General features: G+C 45.3%; 1 protein-coding gene across 1 annotated transcript in view; it reads right to left on the bottom strand.

Annotated features, from left to right (window-relative positions):
* Positions 1–22,519, bottom strand: part of MAD1L1 (mitotic arrest deficient 1 like 1) — a 250,357-nt gene that overhangs the window by 220,305 nt on the left and 7,533 nt on the right. Inside the window, 5 exon segments of the mRNA XM_070955353.1 lie at positions 16,386–16,447; positions 17,441–17,555; positions 18,113–18,243; positions 18,399–18,480; positions 20,065–20,189. Of these exon segments, the coding sequence (XP_070811454.1) occupies positions 16,386–16,447; positions 17,441–17,555; positions 18,113–18,243; positions 18,399–18,480; positions 20,065–20,189 (515 nt within the window).

Raw genomic sequence — 22,519 nt, 5'->3', positions numbered from 1 at the left:
GATAGATAGATAGATAGATAGATAGATAGATAGATAGATAGATAGATAGATAGATAGATATAGACAGACAGACAGACAGACAGACAGATAGGATAGATAAATAGAGAGATATAGGGAGGGAGGGAAGATAGAGAGATAGGGAGGGAGGGAGGGAAGATAGAGAGATAGGGAGGGAGGGAGGGAAGAGAGAGAGAGAGAGAGAGAGAGATAGGGAGGGAAGCTAGAGAGAGAGAGATAGGGAGGGAGGGAGGGAGGGAGGGAGGGAGGGAAGAGAGAGAGAGAGAAAGATAAATAGAGAGAGTGGGAGGGAAGGAAGAGAGAGAGAAGGAGAGATGACTGATAGATAGCAGATAGAGAGACAGAGAGCAGATAGATGATAAACAGCAGACAGACAGATCAAGAGAGATGAATAGATTCATGCGTGTATATGTGTGTGAGAGAGAGGGAGGGAGGGAGGGAGAGAGAGATATCAAAATGACAAATTTTGGATGATAGAAGGCTACAGGAGTGAATATTACATTATTGTTCAGCATGGTCTCAAATGTAAATCATGTATTGAATAGAATTATTATTATTATTTTTTGAAAATCTCAATGTGGTCTTCCTGTAAACCCTTAAGCATTCTTTTCCTGCCTATTTGAATCCGTAAATCCCCCGTGTCTCTCAGCAGCAATTAGACAGATAGCTGTCTTTAAATGGGGGACCTCTAAGCTTTTATTAATTAGATCACCTTTTAAAACTCCCTCTTATTTGTTTTAGCTACAGGGGCAGGGCGATATCTTTCGCAAGGACGGCCCCCATGTTTGCTTGTTATTTTATTTATTTTATTTTATTTTATTAAATTTCTATACCTTCTATAGATAAATTGTTCTACCAGTTATTGCGAGCTCAACAAAAGGTGCACAAGAACGTCGACAATTTGCAAGCTTGATTTCCATGCTTTGCTGACAGATTCCGGTGGCAGAATCTGGCGAGGGTCTTGGAGCTTCGTGGGACTAGAAGAGGGGTCTCCAAACTTGGGGATTTTAAGGCTTGTGGACTTCAACTCACCGAATTCCTCAGCTGTTGAGTGACACTGGCTTCCGCTTTGACTCAGATTGTCAGGAGGTTGCAAAAAACGATTCCCGGGGAACCAGTGGTGGGTTTCAAAAATTTTTATTATGGGTTCTGTGGGCGTGGCTTGGTGGGCGTGGCAGAAGGATACTGCAAAATCCCTATTTCCTCCTGATCAGCTGGGTGCTCTGCCCCAAAGAACGCAGCACACACAAAGTCCGTTCAAACCTTAGTTTACTGAATAAACCAGTCTTTTACAACAACGGCTGTTAATTAATTGCATTAACAGCCGCCAATAATTCAAAGAATAATAACTGAAAGCTTACTATGGTTGGCAGAATGCCCAGAAGCAATTTGCAGGAAGCTGATAAGATAAGCAAGACAAGACACGAAGGTATGTGAACGAAGTTGTTCCCTGCAAATTGCTTCAGTCGGTGTTCCTCCTTAAATAGGCTAAGGGAGTGGCCAATTAGCCCCAAGCCTTACTCTCGAGGAGACCTCCTCCTGAGGAACCACTCCTGCTTTTTGGCAGCTCTGCGCTTCCGTGCATCGAGAAGAGGCTCCTCCTCTTCGTCCTCTTCACTTAAGGGAGCTTCTGGAGGTTCTGAAGGCCCTGGCTGAATCCCCGCCTCTGGCACCACATCTTCTCCAGCCTCCTCATTGTCCGACTCGAGTGCCAGCTGCACAGGCTGCTGGCGCAGCACCACACTAGCCTCCTCGCTGTCTGAATCCGCTACCAGCTGCACAGGCTGCGTATGGGCCACAACACTGGGACTCCAGGAGGCAGAGAATAGATGGGAGCGGAGCCAGCCAGAGGTGGTATTTTCCGGTTCTCCGAACTACTCAAAATTTCCACTACCGGTTCTCCAGGACTGGTCAGAACCTGCTGAAACCCAGCTCTGCCGGGGACACCGCCACCCTCATGAATATGAGTCAAAGCATCCAAATTTTGATCACGTGACCGTGGAGATACTGCAAAGATCGTAAGTGTGAAAAACAGTCGTAAAGTCACTTTTTTTCCAGTGCTGTTGTAACTTTGAATGGTCACTAAACAAACTGCTGTTAAGTCAAGGACTACCTATACCCTTGAAGGCAGGCGATTAACCAGCTCAGCGTCCTGTAGCAGGCGGTTGAGTTGGAGGCTGAGCTTAAAGGCAACACATAATCTTACAATAACAGAGTTGGAAGGGACCTTGGAGGTCTTCTAGTCCAACCTTCTGCTTAGGCAGGAAACCCTACACCACTTCAGACAAATGGTTGTCCAATCTCTTCTTAAAAACTTTCAGTGTTGGAGCATTCGCAACTTCTGGAGGCAAGTTGTTCCACTGATTAATTGTTCTCACTGTCAGGAAATTTCTCCTGAGTTCTAGGTTGCTTCTCTCCTTGATTAGTTTCCACCCGTTGCTTCTTGTCTTGCCTTCTGGTGCTTTGGAGAATAGATTGATTCCCTCTTCTTTGGGGCAGCCCCTGAGATATTAGCACACTGCTATCATGTCTCCCTTAGTCCTTCTTTTCATTAAACTAGACATATCCAGTTCCTGCAACTGTTCTTCATATGTTTTAGCCTCCTGTCCCCTAATCATCCTGGTTGCTCTTCTCTGAACTCTTTCCAGAGTCTCCACACCCTTTTTACATCGTGGCAACCAAAATTGGATGTAGTTTTCCACACAACGCAATACAAGTTGCCTACACACAAACACATACACACAGAGAGAGTGAGCAATCTTCCATCTTGATTCTCGCTTTCTCGTGAAGCTTCCTGCAAACTCAGTTTAAGAACTTGGGGTGGGTGGGGTGGGGTGGAGAGGGAATGAATTTTACGCCTCCCTAGACACATGTAAACAAAATGAAGAAATGTCAGATTTACAGTCGTTGCCTCTTCTGTAGCTCAAGGAGGATTAAGAGGAACTTCAAAGCAGCCCAAGATCCAATTAAAACGCTGTGACCACCTCAGGGATGCAGGAAGCGTCTTCTGATTAGCGAGATGCCCTCTTTGAACTGTTCGGCTACGGGAGGAAAAGGCTTTCTGAACTTCAAATAAATAGAGACTGGCTCCTGGAAAGGAAGGTTTGATCATTTCTAGGGTTGAATGCTTCCCTTGAAGGATGACACAACCGTTAATGTCCCAGGCCGGGCGCAGCTTTAGAACTCAAGGCAAAAGAACAGGTGACCGTCACAGGTGGAGGACTGTCCTCAAAACATCACCCTTGTCTTCCTTCCTTCCCATTCTCTTTTCCTTCCTTCCTTCCTCCATCCTTCCTTTCTTTCTTCCTCTTTTCCTTCCTGCCTCTCCCTCCTTCTCTGACTTTTTCTTCCTTCCCTCCTTCATCCATCCATCCTTCCTTTCTTCTTTCTTCCTCTTTTCCTTCCTGCCTCTCTCCCTCCTTCTCCGACTTTTCCTTCCTTCTTCCTACCTTCCTTCTTCCCTTTCTTCCCATTCTCTTTTCCTTCCTTCCTTCATCCATCCTTCCTTTCTTCTTTCCTCTTTTCTTTCCTGTCTGTCTCCCTCCCTCCTCCTTTGACTTTTCCTTCCTTCTTCCTTCCCATTTTTTCCTTCCTTCCTTCCTTCCTCCTTCCTTTTCTTCTTTCTTCCTCTTTTCCTTCCTGCCTACCTCTCCCTCCTTCTGATTTTTCCTTCCTTCCTTCCTCCATTCCTCTTCCTTCCTTTTCTTTCCTTCTTCCTTCCTTCTCTTCTCCATCCCTTTTCCTTCCTTCTCTTTCTCTTTTTCTTCCTCTTTCCTCCTCCTTTCCCTCTTCCTCTCCCTTCCCTCCCTCTCTCCCTCCTCTAGGATATATAGTGCACAGACAAGAAACTGACTTGAATACGATTGAAAAAAGAAAACAAAACCATGTTTTATATTAAAACTCAATTATAATTTGATTCTTCACAGGACATTACAGCCTAAACAGATATAAGTAGAATATTACACTTCTTATTAGTCATCAAGCACAGTAATGTGTGACATCATCTTATAGGTCAAAAAATGAATTGTTGTAATAAATGTTGGCTGTACTTTATGCTGCTATAATTACGTTCATCAATAAGATACAAATTACTCATTGCTTTTTCACAGCAAACATAATTACCCTTTGAAATGAAAAATTTTGAACTCAAGCTTACATATTTTAGCTACTTCTGCAGGGCAATTACAATTAACGCGTAACCTACATTCTCTGAAACGGAACAAAATATAGCTTTCTCCATTAGGGGAACTATGTTTTCTTTTTTCCTTCAATTTATTTATCATTTCTTGGGCCTAATTCTCACATGCACACAAGAAATGGAAGCCAAGGCAGAACCATAGAGAAGACATCGCGAAGGAGACCAAAGATAAAAATTGCTTTAGACCTCGCTGGAAGAAATACGATGCCTAAAGGAAGTTTACAACGCCTTTCCTGATGTTAGAAGTTAAGGGGCTAAATCAGTAATACGTAGGTGGAACAGAATATTATTAAAACTTCAAGGTAATTAGAGAGTCATCCCTGGTTTGTGCAAAATTGCATTGCTGCAATATACAATATCCATTTCATCCTTTAAAACAGGGGTCACCAACCTTTTGGAACTCAGGGACCACTAAATTCATAATTTTAAATTCCGCAGACCACTAATATGATCTGCCTAATCCTGAAGTTGCAGATAACAAAAAGGCTTCCTCTGTGCCAACGGAAGAGAATAGTTGTAGTTCAGGGTTAACTGTGGGTGCTGTCCTTGGTGCTGAGCTTGGTGATTTTTTTCCTGCTTACGTTTCGTGACCCAACTAGGTAACACCATCAGTGCTAGAAGGGAGTGGGGTTTCATCATCATAGCATGGATGATGTTGCCTACCGTAGGTGGGCCATGAAATGTCAGCAAGAAAGCAAGCAAACTCAGAGAGCACCAAGGAGCCCAGTCCTCCTCCTCCTCCTCCTCCACTGCCTCAATTCCACTCCCTTCTAGCACTGATGATGTTACCTAGTTGGGTCATGAAAGGTCTGCAAGAAAACTACCAAGCTCAGAGAGCACCAAGGACTCCAGATGGCCCCTTTGTTACGTAAGAGAGAGCCTTCATTCAAAGGTTTTGTTAATAGAAGATGCCAGATGGAATGAAAATTTGAGCTCGCTCATCCGGTCAAAGCCTATTGTGTCTTTTGCTTGGTGTTAGCTTAGCCCAGAGGTCTTCAAACTTGGCAGCTTTAAGACTTGTGGACTTCAACTCCCAGAATTCTCCAGCCAGCTAGGCTGGAGAATTCTGGGAGTTGAAGTGCACAAGTCTTAAAGCTGCCAAGTTTGGGGAACCCTGGCTTAGCCTGTTGGGTGAACTCAACTACTGATTTGCAAACCACAGTTCACTGCTCAATACAGCGGGGAGGGGGGGTATCAACTCAACCACCGTGCCTTGTTAACAAACCAAGATTAGATATACTAAGCGTTACAAGTTGCTACAAGTGGTCCTCAACTTACAAAATTCACTTAGTGACGCTTCAAAGTTACGAGGACACTGAAAAAAAAGTCACTTCTGACCATTTTTCACACTAACAACCGTTACAGCCTCTCCAGGGTCACGTGATCAGAATTCAGACGCTTGGCAACTGACTCGTACTTATGACGGTTGCAGTCATGTGACTGCACTTTGTGACCTTCTGGCAAAAGCAAAGACAATGGGGAAGCCAGATTCGCTTAAGAACCGTGGCAAGGAAGGTCGTAAGCAGCGCTGGCATCCTTCGATGCCCGTTTTTGGCACTGGCAAAACTTGCTTCACAAATGTGTCACTTAGCGACATAAATCCAGTCGTAAGTCAGGGAGTACCTGTATAGTCCATCTCTAATAGGCTTAAAAGATCTGGAAGGATGAATGCCAGTCAAGTTTAACCGAAGTCTGTGAAAAATTCTATTAATTGCCATTTTAAAAAATTAGGCTAGGTCAAGACTCTTTATCAAGAGGGGGGGAAAAATATGCATTAGAAGCGGAGACATTCCTTGCTCCCTGCACCCCATCCACCTGCAATCACATTATGCCCCAAAGGAGACAGTGGAGAGGATTTCATTAATAAATTTATTTTTTTTGCCCCCCTCTCGTTTTCAATAGCGTGGAAAGGAAGAAAAAAAAAATGTATGCAAATCCGTTTGTAATTAGGTTTAAAAATTCCATTTCATGGGATAATCAGACTTCAAAAAACTCAATTTTAGTTTTAATCAGATTTTAACAAGGATATTAACTCCATTTCGTTCATGAGAGAGAGAAGAAGTGGCGAATCCGACGCAAATGTATTCAAGCTTAGCCTTAGGAGATAATTAAATAAAATTAATTTGGCAAGAATTGTCTGTAAATGGAGGCATTCCAGATAGCAGAGCGGGCTTCTGAAAGAAACAAACGCCGTCTCATTTCCATACGAACGGATACAAAGCTTATTGTTCAGACAGGAAAAGGGGGATCTCGAGACTTCTGAGAAGGGAGAACTATGGGGAGCCCCGGAGCTGCTTCCAAAGGACACCGTCTTCTAGAGGAGAGAGGCTTGGCATGGGCTGCCCTCTTCGGATAAGCTTCTTAAAAGTCACCCAGGAAACAAGGGTGTGAAATACAAGAGACAAAATACCCACACAAAAGGATCTTTAAAAGCGATCCTGCCGAGAAGCCAAGCGAGAAAAGGAGCAAGGGTAAAAGACACTGGAGGAGAAAGGGAGGAGAAGGAGGAGGAGGAGGAGGATTTAGTTTCCAAAACACCAGGAGGAGGAAAAAAAAATGGATGGAAACTGATCAAGGAGAGAGAAGCAACCTGGCATTCGGGAGAAACTTCCTGACAGGGAAGACAATTTTCAGGCCTGGAAGCCATCTGTTTTTTTATTTTTTTATTTTATTTTGAATTTATATACCGCACCTTCTCTCGAGAGACTCAGGGCGGTGTACAGCCAGATAAAAACATACAATACAATCTGTTACTTTGGCTCTTCAGGTCTGCCACGTTTAGTGCTGGGGGAAACTGGGAAGGGGGATTATATGGAGTCAGGATGATATGTAGTCATAATAACATTCCTTTCTCAGAGAGTCAAGGACATCTTGCCCTGCACCTGGACGGCTGGAACTGGGAGGCATCTCCAGTTGGGACGGTGCATTGATTGGACCATGTGATAAGACTTGTGGGTGCTGGACAGGGACTTGGACTTTCCTTTGGGTGGAGAAAACCTGGAAGCTTTCAGATTCGGGTTTTCCCAGATGTGCCAATATGACATCTCTAATAAAATGGAACTTTGAGGAAACTCAAGCCTGGTGTGAAGTTTCCGAAAGATGCCCTAATTAATTCATGAGCCATGAGCCGAACTTCAAAAAAAATACAGTCATTTATTAGGAGCAACATTTCGGCAATATTCGGATGCAGTTAGAACTAATCCCACGTAGATTTACGTTCCCCTATGACCCTGTCTCTCCCCTCCTCTCTGGCCATGTCATAAATCACATTCTCCAATTAACCACTTTGGCTGTGAAATCCAACACCCTCCTTCTGATTGCGGTCAGGAAGAATGTATGGAATGCACTTCAGTTAGGGAAACCAATCAGCTCTATCAGTTCTCCCTCCCTCCTGCTCATGGCAACTTGAAAGCTTTGCAAGTTGACACCTGGGAGTTTTCTTTCGTTGGGGGTGTTAACCAGTGGGACAGAAGTTGCCTTCAGAAGTTGTGGTTGCTCCATCACTGGAGGTTTTTAAGAAGAGACTAGACAGCCACTTGTCTGAAATGGTGTTGGGTCTCCTGCTTGAGCAGGGGGTTGGACTGGATGACCTCCAAGGTCCCTTCCAGCTCTAATCTGTGTGCCTTTCAGAAGAACTATTAAAAACATAGAAACATACCAAGAGAAGGCAGTATTTGTAGGTCAAGATTGAACTGTGGGGTCCTGGGTGCTTGCTGATTTTGGTGGTTTTCTTGCAGTCATTTCATTATCCAACTAGGTAACATCATCAGTGCTAGATGGGAGAGGGGTTTGCAGAGAGGAGGAGGAGGGGAAGGACTGTGGGGTCCTTGGTGCTTTCTGAGCTTGGTTTTCTTGCAGACATTTCATTACCCAAACTAAGTAACATCATCAGGAGGAGGAGGAGGAGGACGACGACGACGACAAGGACTATGGGGGTCTTTGGTGCTCTCTGAGCTTGGCTGTTTTCTTGAGACGTTTCATGACCCAACTAGGTAACATCATCAGTGCTAGAAGGGATTGTGGTTTGCTGTCTGAGCAAACATCTAGCACAGATGATGTTTCCTAACTAATGAGCCACGGTGGCGCAGTGGTCAGAGTGCAGTACTGCAGGCTACTTCTGCCGATCACCAGCTGCCAGCAGTTTGGCAGATCGAATCTCACCAGGCTCCAGGTTGACTCGGGCTTCCATCCTTCCGAGGTGGGTCAAATGAGGACCCAGATTGTTGGGGGCAAGAGGCTGACTCTGTAAACCGCTTAGAGACAGCTGTAAAAGCACTGGAAAGCGGTATATAAATGCTAAGTGGGAAGGAAGGAAGGAAGGAAGGAAGGAAGGAAGGAAGGAAAGAAGGAAGGAAGGAAGGAAGGAAGGGCCATGGTGGCGCAGTGGTCAGAGTGCAATACTGTAGGCTACGTCTGCTGATCACCAGCTGCCAGCAGTTTGGCAGATCGAATCTCACCAGGCTCAAGGTTGACTCAGCCTTCCCTCCTTCCGAGGTGGGTCAAATGAGGACCCAGATTGTTGGAGGCAAGAGGCTGACTCTGTAAACCGCTTAGAGGGCTGCAAAGCACTATGAAGCGGTATATAAGTCTAAGTCCTATTGCTAACTGGGTCAGGAAACATCTGCAAAAAAAAAAAAAACTCACCCAAGCTCAGAGAACACCAAAGACCCCACATAGAAACGTAATTGGCAGGAAAATGCCATCCATCTCATAAGCAACGTAACCATTGGTAAACTATAGCATATCTTCAGGCCATTCCAGAAGGCCAAATAGGGTTGGGGTCAGTTCAATCTCAGGTTGGGGAGATGTTCACAAAGCTTCTCCTACATCAACATCTAATCCGCCCTAAGAACAGGACCCTCTGGTTATAATACCCATGTCATCGGCGCGGCAAGAGCGAGAAGTTTAGAGAAAGGAAAGCTTGAGATATTTTGCAAAAGGGTAGTTGGGACAAATCAAAGCATGAAATTTCAAACCATGTTCCAAACATTTAAGCCATGATTACGGACGGTTTGGCTGCTTTCAGGGTCCATCTGTATTAGCACCGTTATAGAGGGGGAGGAGTACAGTGAGCAAAATTAATTCCAATAAATAAAGTGACAAGAGGTTCAATTCTCCGCCGTAAGTACACTTCGATCAATGTAAACCTTTCGCCAGCCATCGCCTGCTTTGGATCCTGGCCAGTCGAAAACCACGAATGCAAGTTTCTAAGCTGTGCAGCATGGGAGCTGGTCCAACCTAACAGGAGGAGGCCATGCTGGGAAATGCTCATGCAGATGTCTCACTGCCTGTGAGCAAAAAAAAAATAATAATAATAACTTAAATGCTTCTACTAAGCCAACTCCAGTTTACAAAATATGCACGCTTCGAAGTTCTCGCCCGCTACTACCCGTCCGGATATATATGCCTTTCTCTGCTCCATTAAACGATGAAATTCAATGGAAAGGCAGCCACCATCTGTGTTTAAACTTGTGAGAACTCATCGTCTGCTGCCCATCTATATTTGTATTTATGCAGGAAACAGCCAGAGCTAGCCAGCCAGACCGCAAAGGGGGCTAGAGCGTAAATATGGAAGCTCAAAACCGGTCTTCCGAGCAATTAAATTAAACAAAAGAATATCGCTAGTTAAAGCGCAGCCATTTTCTACCTCGTTCTGAAGAAGAGAAGCAAATGAAGTGTTTAACTAGATTTTTTTTTTCCCCCAGTGCGGTAACTAGGGGGAAAAAAACCCACCAAGTTCTTGTTCTTCAAGGCATTTTTTAAGGGGTTCGTTTTTGAAGAAACAGAAAACAAATATGTAGGTATTAAGTCTTCAACCTCTTGAATTAAAAAAAAAAATGTGGTCAATCTTGCCTGTCCTAAAATCACAGGAGGTTAAGTTGACTAAAAAGTATGTCTTCTCTATTTTATAGAGGAGACCTCCATAAAACAGAGGGGCCTCCAGAGGGTGGGGAAGGCCGTTTTCGCCCTCCCCAGGCTCCTAGAAAGTCTCTAGAACCTGGGAAGGGCGAAAAACAGGCCTTCCTGTCCCACCGGAAGTTGGGAAACAGGCCATTTCTGGCCTCTGGAAGACCTCCGGCGGTGTGGGGAAGGCTGTTTTAGCCCTCCCCAGGTGCCAAGAAACCCTCTGGAGCCGGGGGAGGGCAAAAAAACAGGCCTACCGGGCCCACCCTGCCAAAAGCAGAGGGAGCGCAGAGGGGGCAGGGAGCATTGAATTATGGGTGTGGGTATGTGCACACGCAACCTCCTGTGCTCCGCCCGCTTTTGGCACATGCTTTGGGCAGGGGGGTGTTGGACTAGATGACTTACAAGGTCCCTTCCCACTCCGTTAATCTGTTAAATTGTATTTTAATGTTTGTAGTTTATGTTTTTATTTGGCTGTTCACCGCCCCGAGTCCTCAGGGAGAAGGGCGGTATACAAATTTAAAAATAAATATATAAATAAATAAATCTGTTATCTATTGAAGAAAAAGAAAACGAGGACTCTGAAAGTGGTTCATCCTAATGTCTGACAAGTTTCCTGTGTACAAACGGGCCTCCTCTCGTTGGGGCAGGCAAATTTCGCTATCCGCTCATGATATCGCTAATTAACTTCGCTCCGCGGTGAATGAAATGAACCATGGCAGCAAAACGCTTTCCATCTCACATCGCTTCAACTTGGAAAGAGAACGCGGAGGAGGCGGACGAGGGCCGCATCCTTTTTCCCCAGGAAATGTTTTTTTGATAACTGGTTTGATGGGCACACCAACTGCTGAACAGCAGAGCTGGCATCCTTCCGTGCCAGGTTTTAGACGAGCTGGCAAACCACCTCGCCCTCAATTCAGAAGAGGCAGTCCTCCAGAAACCCACCAGCTTGACAATGTTTGTCAACAAGAGGCCTCCCTCTGATCCCCAACGCAAGTGATTGTTCAGATGTTCAAACCTGCAAGGGAAGGCGCCAAACTGGCTATTTAGGAACAATGATACCCCAATGCAGCACCAGAAGCCTGGATAACTGGACAGTGGTTTGCTCAGGTATGTAACTCCTAACTCCTTTTGTTTTCCTGGGCTCCAAGATCACAGCAGATGGGGATTGGAAGCCAAGAAATTAAAAGATGCTTGCTCCTGGGGAGGGAAGCTATGGCAAATCTAGACAGCGTACTAAAAAGCAGAGACATCACCCTGCCAATAAAAGTGCGTATAGTCAAGGCGATGGTTTTCCCAGTTGCAATGGATGGCTGGGAAAGTTGGACCATAAGGAAGGCTGAGCGCCAAAGAATAGAGGCCTTTGAACTCTGGTGCTGGTGAAGACTCCTGCGAGTCCCTTGGACTGCAAGGCCATCCAACTGATCAGTCCTGGAGGATATCAACCCTGACTGCTCTTTAGAAGGCCAGATCCTGAAGATGCAACTCAAATACTTTGGCCACCTAAGGAGAAGGAAGGACGCACTGGAGAAGAGCCTGATGCTGGGAACGATGGAGGGCAAAAAAAGAAGGGGACGGCAGAGAACGAGGTGGCTGGATGGAGTCCCTGAAGCAGTCGGTGTGAGCTTAAATGGACTCCAGGGGATGGTAGAGGACAGGAAGGCCTGGAGGAACGTTGTCCATGGGTCGGACACAACTTCACAACTAACAACAACTCCTAAATGAATACTATTTCCCTGCACACACACAAAAAGGAGAATAGGCACAGAGGGATACAGTCCTTCTCCCTTTTATGCCGCCAAACTATTGGAGGCCTTTCAAAAGAAGAAGTAAAACAGAAATCGTTATTAATTAATGCATGCTACACAATTCTCCATCAAAGTACAAGGAATGCGAAGCCAAATTATTTCTTCTAAATAATAATATTTTTAAAAAAAAGAAGAGGCGTACGAGCATCAAAAGACAAGCAAGGCTGGCTTTTAGTATTAGTCCTCACAGGTAGACCGAAGGCTTAGAACGATTTAATCCATTTTTGGTTCGTAATGAACATCTGCCAAAAATAAATAAATAAATAAATCTCCCCAGACCTACAAATCATAATGGATTAGTTGCGACACAAAGAGCTGGAAACTCTGAAGTACGTTCCTAAGCCTCCTCTCCAAAGCTCGTAAAAATTACGTTTAAAAATGCTCAGAAGCATCGCTCCATAAACCAGAATTTTGAAGCAGTGTTCTTAGCTAGTTTTTAGCCCGGAGAGGCCTAAACCTTAGAGCAGTGAAGGCTAACCTTTTTGCTGTCGCGTGCCAAAAGCAGGGGGAGTGCGGGGGGGTTTGCACTCATGCATGCCCCCCCCATAATTCAATCTGCCCCCCCATTCATGCGCGCATGACACCCCACCCTGCTTTTGGCACATGATGGCATAGTGGGCCCGGTAGACCCGTTTTTCGCCCTCCCCGGATCCAAAGGCTTTCTTGGAGCCTGGGGAGGGCGAAAACAGACTTCCCCACCCCACAGAAGTCCTCCAGAGGCCGGAAACAGCCTGTTTCCTGACTTCCAGTGGGCCCGGAAAGGCTGAAAATCAGGTGGCCGGCGCACACATGCGTGCTGGAGCTAAGCCAGCAGGGGGAGCCTGTTCCCAGTGCGCGCATGCGCAGAGCTGCCAGAAGGCAAGAACAGTTAAAACAAAAGTGACAACTCGGGAGTAGGGCTTGGAGATGATTGGCCCCTCCCATAAGACTTAAAAGAGGAGCAAAGGCACGTGGACCTTTGCAGGAAGCAACGTTGTTAATTCTGTTCAGTTTAAAGTCTGAAGCTCTGTTTGATTCTGGACTGTGTGTGACTTTGCCAATTAGGTTTTTGGCAGCGTGTCAAGGGAGATAAAGGTGGGTGATTTGACTGTAAAGCTCCTGCCCTGAGCAGGGGGTTGGACTAGAAGACCTCCAAAGTCCCTTCCAACTGTTACTCCGTTAACTGTTAATGGTCAAGGCAAAGTTGAGGGACTTCAAAGGGAGTTGGATTTAGGGCAAGGAAACTCCAAAACGATGGCGCGTTTGGCCCAACTTCCAGACTCAGCCTGGCCATCTCCTATAATCGTGGGAAGCAAGGAGTCCTCGACTTACGACGGTTCATTTAGTGACCGTTCAAAGTTGCAACAGCACTGGGGAAAGTAGACTTCCTGAGCCAGGTGCTGCATTCTACCTGAAATTATTTCCTCTCTTTTTTTTTTTTGAAAAACCTACACGAGGAACGAAAATCCAAACAAAGCTTTTTAGAAGAAAAGATCGGAAGGCGGGGCGGATTCTGCTTTTTTTTTTTTGTCCCTGGAGGGGGGTGCACTTTAGCCAGCACGAAAGTGAAAGGCAGAAATTGGGGTTTGCAATTCTTAAAAACTCTTGTGCTCTCGAGCAGACTGCATGTCCAAGCAAGTTGGGGGCAGAGGAGGGGGAAAGGAATGAGCCCGTTTCCCCGTCTCAAACTTGCATTGTCAAAACGACTCGTACAAATGGAAATGCGATCGTAATTCCAGCACCACCGCTGGGACTTCTGACACGCTGGGAAGAATGCTCAGGCAGCTATCGTAAAGAGGGAATGGCTGTCATTTTAGCAGCAGGGCCTGGGTTTTTATTAAGGATGATTCACCACCACCACTCCCCCAAAAAAGTGCATTAACAGAGTTCTCTCAGCCCCTTTTGGAGAAGGAAGGAAGGAAGGAAGGAGAGATGGAGAGTATGAGGAAGGAAGGAAGGAAGGAAGGAAGGAAGGAAGGAAGGAAGGAAGGAAGGAGAGTATGAGGGAGGGAGGGAGGAAGGAAGGAAGGAAGGAAGAAAGAAGGAAGGAAGGAGAGATGGAGAGTATGAGGAAGGAAGGAAGGAAGGAAGGAAGGAAGGAAGGAAGGAAGGAAGGAGAGATGGAGAGTATGAGGGAGGGAGGAAGGAAGGAAGGAAGGAGAGATGGAGAGTATGAGGGAGGAAGGAAGGAAGGAAGGAGAGATGGAGAGTATGAGGGAGGGAGGAAGGAAGGAAGGAAGGAAGGAAGGAAGGAAGGAAGGAAGGAAGGAGAGATGGAGAGTATGAGGAAGGAAGGAAGGAAGGAAGGAAGGAGAGATGGAGAGTATGAGGGAGGAAGGAAGGCAGGCAGGCAGAAAGGAAGGAAGGAACTTATCAACTGCAATGATTCACTTAACAACTGTGGCAAGAAATGTCATAAAACAGGGCAAAAATGCGTTTATAACTCTCCTGCTTAGCAACAGAAATTTTTGGGCTCAATTGCGGTCATTAAATTGAGGACTAGCTGCAATCCGAATGCGGAGAATATTAAGACAGGTGGACCTCCATTTACGACATCCCTTAGAATCAGAATTTCTGCGTTGTTAAGTGAATCAGGCCCATTTTTTTATGCCACCGTTGTTAAATGAATTGAGGTTGTTCTTAAGTGAATCCAGGGGGGCCCTTCCCCCCAACTGACTCTGCTCGTCCGAAACTGGCCCGATGGCCTTATGGCGAGATGGGCGGTGAGCGAATTTAATAAATAAATGAAAAGAAATGGCAATTCCATGTTACTTTCATAAAAAAGATATTTGGGGAACGTCATTCTTGAGGAAGGGAGGGAGGGAGGAAGGAAGGACGGAGATCGCTCTGCTGCCCCATCAAACGCCTCGCTCGTCTTTGCCATCAAACTTAAATGAAGAGCTTAATTATCTGTAGCGAGACGGAGTCTCTGCGCCATTCCTCTCCCACTGCAAAATTACCCCATTAAAATACGAAAATGAGGAATTGAAAAATATCGCCTCCTTCCTTCCCTGGTTTGGCTTCTCAAGGAACGGCTGTCAGGTGGAACCTCTGAGCCCCAAAAGATTTAACTCTCCCAACCCCAATCTGACAGAAACACATCCATTTTTTCCCCACTTAAAATAGAATAACAGAGTTGGGAGGGACCTCGGAGGTCTTCTAGTCCAACCCCCTGCTTAGGCAGGAAACCCTCCACCACTTCAGACAAATGGTTATCCAACATCTTCTTAAAAACTTCCAGTGTTGGAGCATTCACAACTTCTGGTGGCAAGTAGTTCCACTGGTTAATTAATCTAGCTGTCAGGAAATTCCTCCTTAGTTCTAAGTTGCTTCTCTCCTTGGTTAGTTTCCACCCATTGCTTCTTGTCCTGCCTTCAGGTGCTTTGGCTTGACTCCGTCTTCTTTGGGGCAGCCGCTGAGATATTGGAAGACTGCTATCATGTCTCCCCTGGTCCTTCTTTTCATTAAATTAGACATATCCAGTTCCTGCAACCGTTCTTCATATGTTTTAGCCTCCAGTCCCCTAATCCTCTTGGTTGCTCTTCTCTGCACTCTTTCTAGAGTTTCAACATCTTTTTTACATCGTGGCGACCAAAACTGGATGCAGGATTCCAAGTGTGGCCTTACCAAGGCCTTGTAAAGTGGTATTAACACTTCACCTGATCTTGATTCTATCCCTCTGTTGATGCAGCCTAGAACCACGGGGTGGCACATGCCATCTAAAAAACACTTTATATTGATCTTCCTTACATGCAGTGGACGCCGTTAATTTATAGTTCCTTTCCCATTCGTGGTTGCCATTTTTCCAAATCAATTGAATATCCAAAGTTTCTTCCCCAAGCTATCACTGTTTCTTTTACTTGCTCCTCCTCTAATTCAATACTAAGCAAAAAATTATAATTTTTTTTATTAAATTATCATCTGTTCCCATGAGTATCCTATCCAACTCAAACTTTTCCATATAAAAACCATCTAATTTAGCATCCTTCTCATATCCTATTTGTATCTGCATATACATATACCAGTCTGCCTCAATCCCCGGTCCTTCTAGTTCCTTTCAATTCTCCCTCATCTGTTAGTAAGTCTTTATATCTAACAATATTGCCAGAATAAAAAACATTTGGGTGTATTAAAGCTTCCACAGTCGATAACCATGTTGGTATTTTCACATAGTATTTGTCTCTTAATTTCTCCCAAACCAATAATAATCCATTTCTTACAGAATCCACAGAGGAAGCCCGATTCATTTAACGACTGGGTGACTAATTTTAACGACTGCAGTGATTCAGGTAACGAGTGTAGCAAGAAAGGTCTTCTTCAAAGTTGACAAAATTCACTTAGCCAATGTCTCACTTAGTAACCTAAATTTTGGGCTCGGTTGCAGTCGTAAAGTCGAGGTCTACCTGTAAGACACCCAGCAAGCAAACAAAGAAACGTGGGTAGGTGGGTGAGAATGGCAGTGCCATTTTTTCACTTACCTGATCTCGAAGCCCATGCTCTGGTCCAGTTTTTCCCACATGCTGAGTTTCTCCTGAACTTTCTGAAGGAGCAAAACGAGAGAAAGGCCATTTTTAAAAATCCCAACAATGTAATAATTACATCTGCAATTACACGCAAAACACACACCAGTTCCCCTTACAGCCGGCTGCACTGTTCTGCAGTCACGTGACGGATGCAATTTATGACAATTTTTGCTGGAAAGAAAACTTTTTGGGCCAGTTTAGAGCCCAAACAAAAAAAAAAAAAAAATCCGCCCATAGGAATGTATCGACTCGCTTAAGGACCGATCCATTCGCGTTACGACCACGGTGTTTGCTTAACCACCCTTGGAAAATTTTTAAAAAGGTCGTAAAAAAATCTCCCGGTCACATCGCCTCGGCTTACCGCCGTCTTGACTTACGACAGAAATCCCGGCCTCTACGACGGTCATAAGTCGAGGGTTCCCTGTAATTCAAACTCTTCCTTTTTTTTTTTTTTTAAATTTGATTTATATGCCGCCCTTCTCCGGAGACTCAGGGCGGCTTACAATGCGTTAAGCAATAGCCTTCATACTTTTGTATATTTATACAAAGTCAGCTTATTGCCCCCACAACTGGGTCCTCAATTTACCCACCTTAGAAAGGATGGAAGGCTGAGTCAACCTTGAGCCTTGGCGAGATTTGAACTCGCAGCAATTGCAGGTAGCTGGATGTTAAATGCTGCCTTTAAGAGGCATTAGCCTCCTACGCCACTCAGGCTCCTTACCTCGACTTTCCCTTTCAGACAAGATGGACGAAATTGGCGGATGTTTCACCCGTGTAGGAAAGGCCAATCCATGGGGGGAAAGCCAGATTCACTTAACAACCAGGTGACTCACTTACCAACTGCAGGGATTCACTTCACAAATGAGTCAAGATAAAGGCCTCAATTAACAACGTAAAATTTTGGGGCTCAATTGCGGTCGTAAGCCGAAGACGATCTGCGTTCAGTGAATCTTATTCACACCTAAGAGCAGAAGTAACGACGAGATGTGTAGCCTTTCCAGAATTTTTACCTCCTTCTCCAGTTCCAAAGCCACCCGTTCTGTCTGGACCTTTTCGAATCTCTCGAGCTTCCTTTGAAGACTCTCGACTTCCTCTTTCAGCAAGCCATTGTTTTCTCGCATTTCCCTGTGAACCCGCCCCCAAAACACTCTTGGTTAGGAAGAGAAACGTGATCCATTTCGCTGGAGTGCATCAAAAATGTAAAACTGAGACAGGTAGAGAGACAAAGGAAACAATAAGACGTGTCCGTAGTAAGTCGTCACCCCGGACAGTTCGCCACAATCCGATCTACATATTCTGTCCTCTTCGAAATGGCCTTTGAAACACCCCTAACTCTAAACCGAGTGGGGTGGTCCGGACTTGGAAACTTCTGGGAATTGGAAGTCCACAAGTCTTAAAATTGCAAGGTTGTTGTGACACCGAGGCCGACTTATCGGAGGGAGAAGGCTCCGAACCTGAAGGAGAGGAGTTGGCCAGGCCTCCCTCTCCAGGACCCTCCTCTCTGGCAATGCCTCAGGTGTCTCCCGAAGGAGAAGAGATTGGCCAGGAGCCAGGTATCACCTCGCAGTCGGACAGTGACGGAGATAAGTCTTGGCTGGATCCACGCCAGCGTCGGAGAGACAAGCGCAGGTCTTGACACACTGACAGACAATCCAAATATATAATCATTTTCTTTTCCTTACCTAAGGTAGGCGTTCTCCTCCCTGAGTTGCTGCAATTCCCGTTCCATTTGGGGAAACTGAGCCAGCTCCGTCTTCATGTTCTTCACGATAACCGCATCTTGTTCTTGCATGGAGAGCTTTTGCTCAAGATCCTGGAGAAACAGGGCCAAGGAAAACCTTCAGAAGACAACTGAATAAGGATTATCACTCCGTAGTAAGTAGTAAAACGTTGGTGCTTTTCCTAAGAGTAGCTGGGTAGAGAGTTATCTCCAGGTAACGCAAAGAGGAAGGACGTAAGAGGTCTCACCTGAATCTTCTGCTCCTTCTTAGACATGAGCTCTACTTTTGCCTGAAGGGCTTGGATTTGCTGAGTGGCTTCTTGCCATTTTCTGTCGAAAGGGGAGATAAAATATCCATTTATCGCACACGGCGGCATTTAAGATGGGTGGACTTTGGTTGAACTCTAAAGCTTCTCTCATGAATGATTATGGAGATTCTCCGTCATCCAGATTGTGGTTGCCCCAAAGCTGCTTTTTCAAAAAACATCTGGAGCTTCTTTTGTTTTTCCTTGAAGACATTTCACTTCTCCTCGGAGAAGCTTCTTCAGAAGAACTGAGGAAGCTTCTTGGAGGAGAAGCGAAACGTCTTCACGGAAAAACGAAAAAAGAAACTCCAGTTGGTTTTTGAAAAAGCAACTCATTAGATTTTAGACACCGCCCGGAGCCACCTTGTCAAGGAGACGGTTGATTTAATGAATCAAATAAATAAATGGGTCTGGGGTAGGGACATGTTACTGGACGTCATCCATGGACGGATAATATATCTGTATATATTCCAAATGACTTCGCCCAGAAACGTCTTGCAAATATTACATGATCCGACCAACAAATCGCTTCCAGAAACCGTTACAGCCTCCTGACTGCACATTCTCTTGGTATCAGTGAATTCGCTTTTTTTAAAAAAAAAAGTTCTTTATTTTTATTTCTTATACACATATTGTAAATGTACATTCTCTTATCCGTAATTGATCGTATATATACATATTTTTTTTCTCACGAAAGCATAAAAATAAGATATTTTAATCACATTTGGGGCTGCTCTTCTATCCTCTCTTTCCCCTCTTTTCACAACAAACCTTCTGTCAGGTTTCGAGGTCGTCTCAAATAAATTGCATTTCAAACAAAGTCTTTGAAGAAAAACTCCCATTTTATTAAGCACGACATTCTAAATCCGACTCCATCGTAGCCAACACTGACTTCCTGACCCAAAACCCTCCCTTTCCGTTCCCCACTCCCCTGCACTCATTGGCCATCTTCCAAGTCACTCTACCCCTAATCTACTGCTCCAGCTCAAAGGAATTTCCCCCCTCCCATCCCATCTCCTAGGGGATATTATCTCAGTATGTTACAGGCAGAGTAACATACTGTTACTCTGAGGAGAGGAGAGGAGGAGGAAGAAAGTAGAAAAGGAGAGACGGGAGGGAGGGAGGGAGGGGAAAGAAAGAAGGAAAAGAAGGTGTCAGCACTTCAAGCTGCATTTACTCTAGTGCTGACATAAGGAGAAGCGAAGGCATCTGGAAAGGGACGTTTGACTTTTCACCTACTTATTTTCCCTGGAGATAATATCCCCTAGGAGATGGGATGGGAGGGGGGAAATTCCTTTGAGCTGGAGTAGATTAGGGGTAGAATGACTTGGAAGATGGCCAATGAGTGCAGGGGAGTGAGGAACGGAAAGGGAGGGTTTTGGGGGCTGGAAGTCAGTGTTGGCTTCGATTGTAGTCGGGTTTAGAATGCCGTGCTTAATAAACAGGAGTTTTCCTTCAAAGACTTTGTTTGAAATGCAATTTATTTGAGACGACCTCGAAGCTTGACAATCCGCTTTCAAGACTACTTTTTCTGATGATTTACACTCCTTGGATTACACTAAAGAGTGTTAAGAATCGAATTCCCACCCGTTGTCGCTCGCCCGCTTACTTGTGAAGCACATCCAGCTGTTCGGTCAACTCCTGGTTTTGGGATTGCAGCTTCTTCATCTCCATCTCCTGATTCATCGTGTTCCACTGTGACTCTGATACTTTCCCCTTCAAGGCGCTGATGGTCTGAGGGAGAAAGGAGTTCTTATTTATGAAATGCGTATGCTCCTCGCCAGCTGTTCGAACTGACATCTCGCAGAGCCTACGGTGAAGGAGTAAACGTCTGATCGGGTGCTAAAATGAATAGGAGAACCAATGATCCTGATCTGGAACTTTTTAATACAGGTAGTCCTCGACTTACGACAGCTCGTTTAGTGACGGCACTAAAAAGAAGTTTCTGGCTAGGCGGCTCTGTGGCTAAGACGCTGAGCTTGTCGATCAGAAAGGTCGGCAGTTCGGCGGTTCGAATCCCTAGTACAGGTCTTTTGCGTGAGCAGGGGGTTGGAATAGATGACCTCCAAGGTCCCTTCCAGCTCTTGTTACTCTTACTTACGACCGTTGCAGCATCCCCATTATTGAATTTATTTATTGAATTTATTCAGTTTATTGGTTTATTTATTGGCTGCACACCTCATAGCAAATAAATTTTTGGTGAACAAACCGTAGAGGCAGTCCTCGACCCACAACAGCTGATTTAGTGATCATTACAAAATTGCAAACAGCAGTGGAAAAAAAAGGGAATTTATGGCTGTTTTTCGCCCTTGAACCACCGGTCACGGGATTTTGATCATGGGATCAAAATTCAGGCATGTGGCAACTGACTCACATTTATGACCGCTGAAATGTGTCCTGGGGTCACGTGATCCCCTTTTGCGACCGTCTGATGAGCAAAGTCAACGGGGAAACCAGATTACGCTTCCACAACTAGGTTACCAGCTGAGCAACTTCAGTGTTAAAACCGTTGTGGCAGGAACGTTCGTATAACGTGGGGCAAAATTCACTTAGCAACCGTCTTGCTGAGCCACAGAAGTTTTGGGCTCGATTGTGGTCGTGAGGACTGCCTGTATATAGATTTTTTTTTTTTTAATTTACACATTTGCTGCGCTGTCCAAATTGACAGCTTGAAGATTCTGGGCTCGGCGGAGAAGAAATAAACTTCTGATCAAAAGCTAAAATGTACATGAGACTCAACGACGCTGATCTGGACCTTTTTAACACACAGGAGCCCATCCTTTGTTCCCTCCGACGCTCCCTTGAGTGTTGTTATTTACTAAAAGGACTTGCAAGGGGAAACTTTCAAAGGCAGCCTGCTCCATCTAGTAAAGACCCCATCAAAGGGATGCAAATGGATGAATATTTCCTCCCCGCGTGCACTTTCAAAAGAGGGCTTGTATACGCTCTCCCCGCGACGGATAAGCAACGGTGACGGCCTTAAGTTTGGCACAGAGCCGGATAAGCCAGTTTTCAAACCTAGATTACAGGCGGGCTAGAAAAAAAAAAGATCTGAAGCGGCCTTTTCAGCTTTTCTCGCCTTTGTAAAGCAATTATGGAGTCGCTCCGGGAAACCGAAGAGTTCGCTTTGCAATTTTAGGCCTTCTCGCTATAAGATAGATAGATGGATGGATGGATGGATGGGATAGATGGATGGATGGATGGATGGATGGATAGATGGATGGATGGATGGATGGGATAGATGGATGGATGGGATAGATGGATGGATGGATGGATGGATGGATGGATGGGATAGCTAGATGGATGGATGGATGGATGGGATAGATAGATGGATGGGATGGATGGATGGATGGATGGGATAGATAGATGGATGGGATGGATGGATGGATGGGATAGATGGATGGATGGATAGATGGATGGGATAGATGGATGGATGGATGGATGGGATGGATGGATGGATGGATGGATGGGAAAGATGGGTGGATGGGATAGATGGATGGATGGATGGACGGATGGATAGATGGATGGATGGATGGGATAGATGGATGGATGGATGGATGGATGGGATAGATAGATGGATGGATGGATGGGATAGATAGATGGATGGATGAATGGGATGGATGGATGGATGGGATAGATGGATGGGATGGATGGATGGATGGGATAGATGGATGAATGGGATGGATGGATGAATGGGATGGATGGATGGATGGGATAGATGGATGGGATGGATGGATGGATGGGATAGATGGATGGATGGATAGATGGGATAGATAGATGGATGGATGGATGGATGGATGGATGGATGGATGGATGGACGGACGGACGGACAGACAGACTGACTGACTGACTGACTGACTGAGCTGGAAGGGACCTTGGAGGTCTTCTAGTCTGACCCCCCGATCAAGCAGGAAACCCTATACCGTTCCAGACAAATGGTTGTCCAGTCTCTTCTTAAAAAACCTCCAGTGTTGGAGCAGCCACAACCTCTGGTGGCAAGTCGTTCCACTGGTTAATTGTTCTCACTGTCAGGAAAATTTCTCCTCATTTCAAACTGTCAAATT

This window comes from Pituophis catenifer, unplaced genomic scaffold, assembly GCF_029215685.1.
Source record: "Pituophis catenifer annectens isolate HBS135680 unplaced genomic scaffold, rPitCat1.0.hap2 SCAF_16, whole genome shotgun sequence".
NCBI lineage: Eukaryota > Metazoa > Chordata > Lepidosauria > Squamata > Colubridae > Pituophis > Pituophis catenifer.
This window is presented reverse-complemented; position numbering and strand designations above follow the sequence as displayed.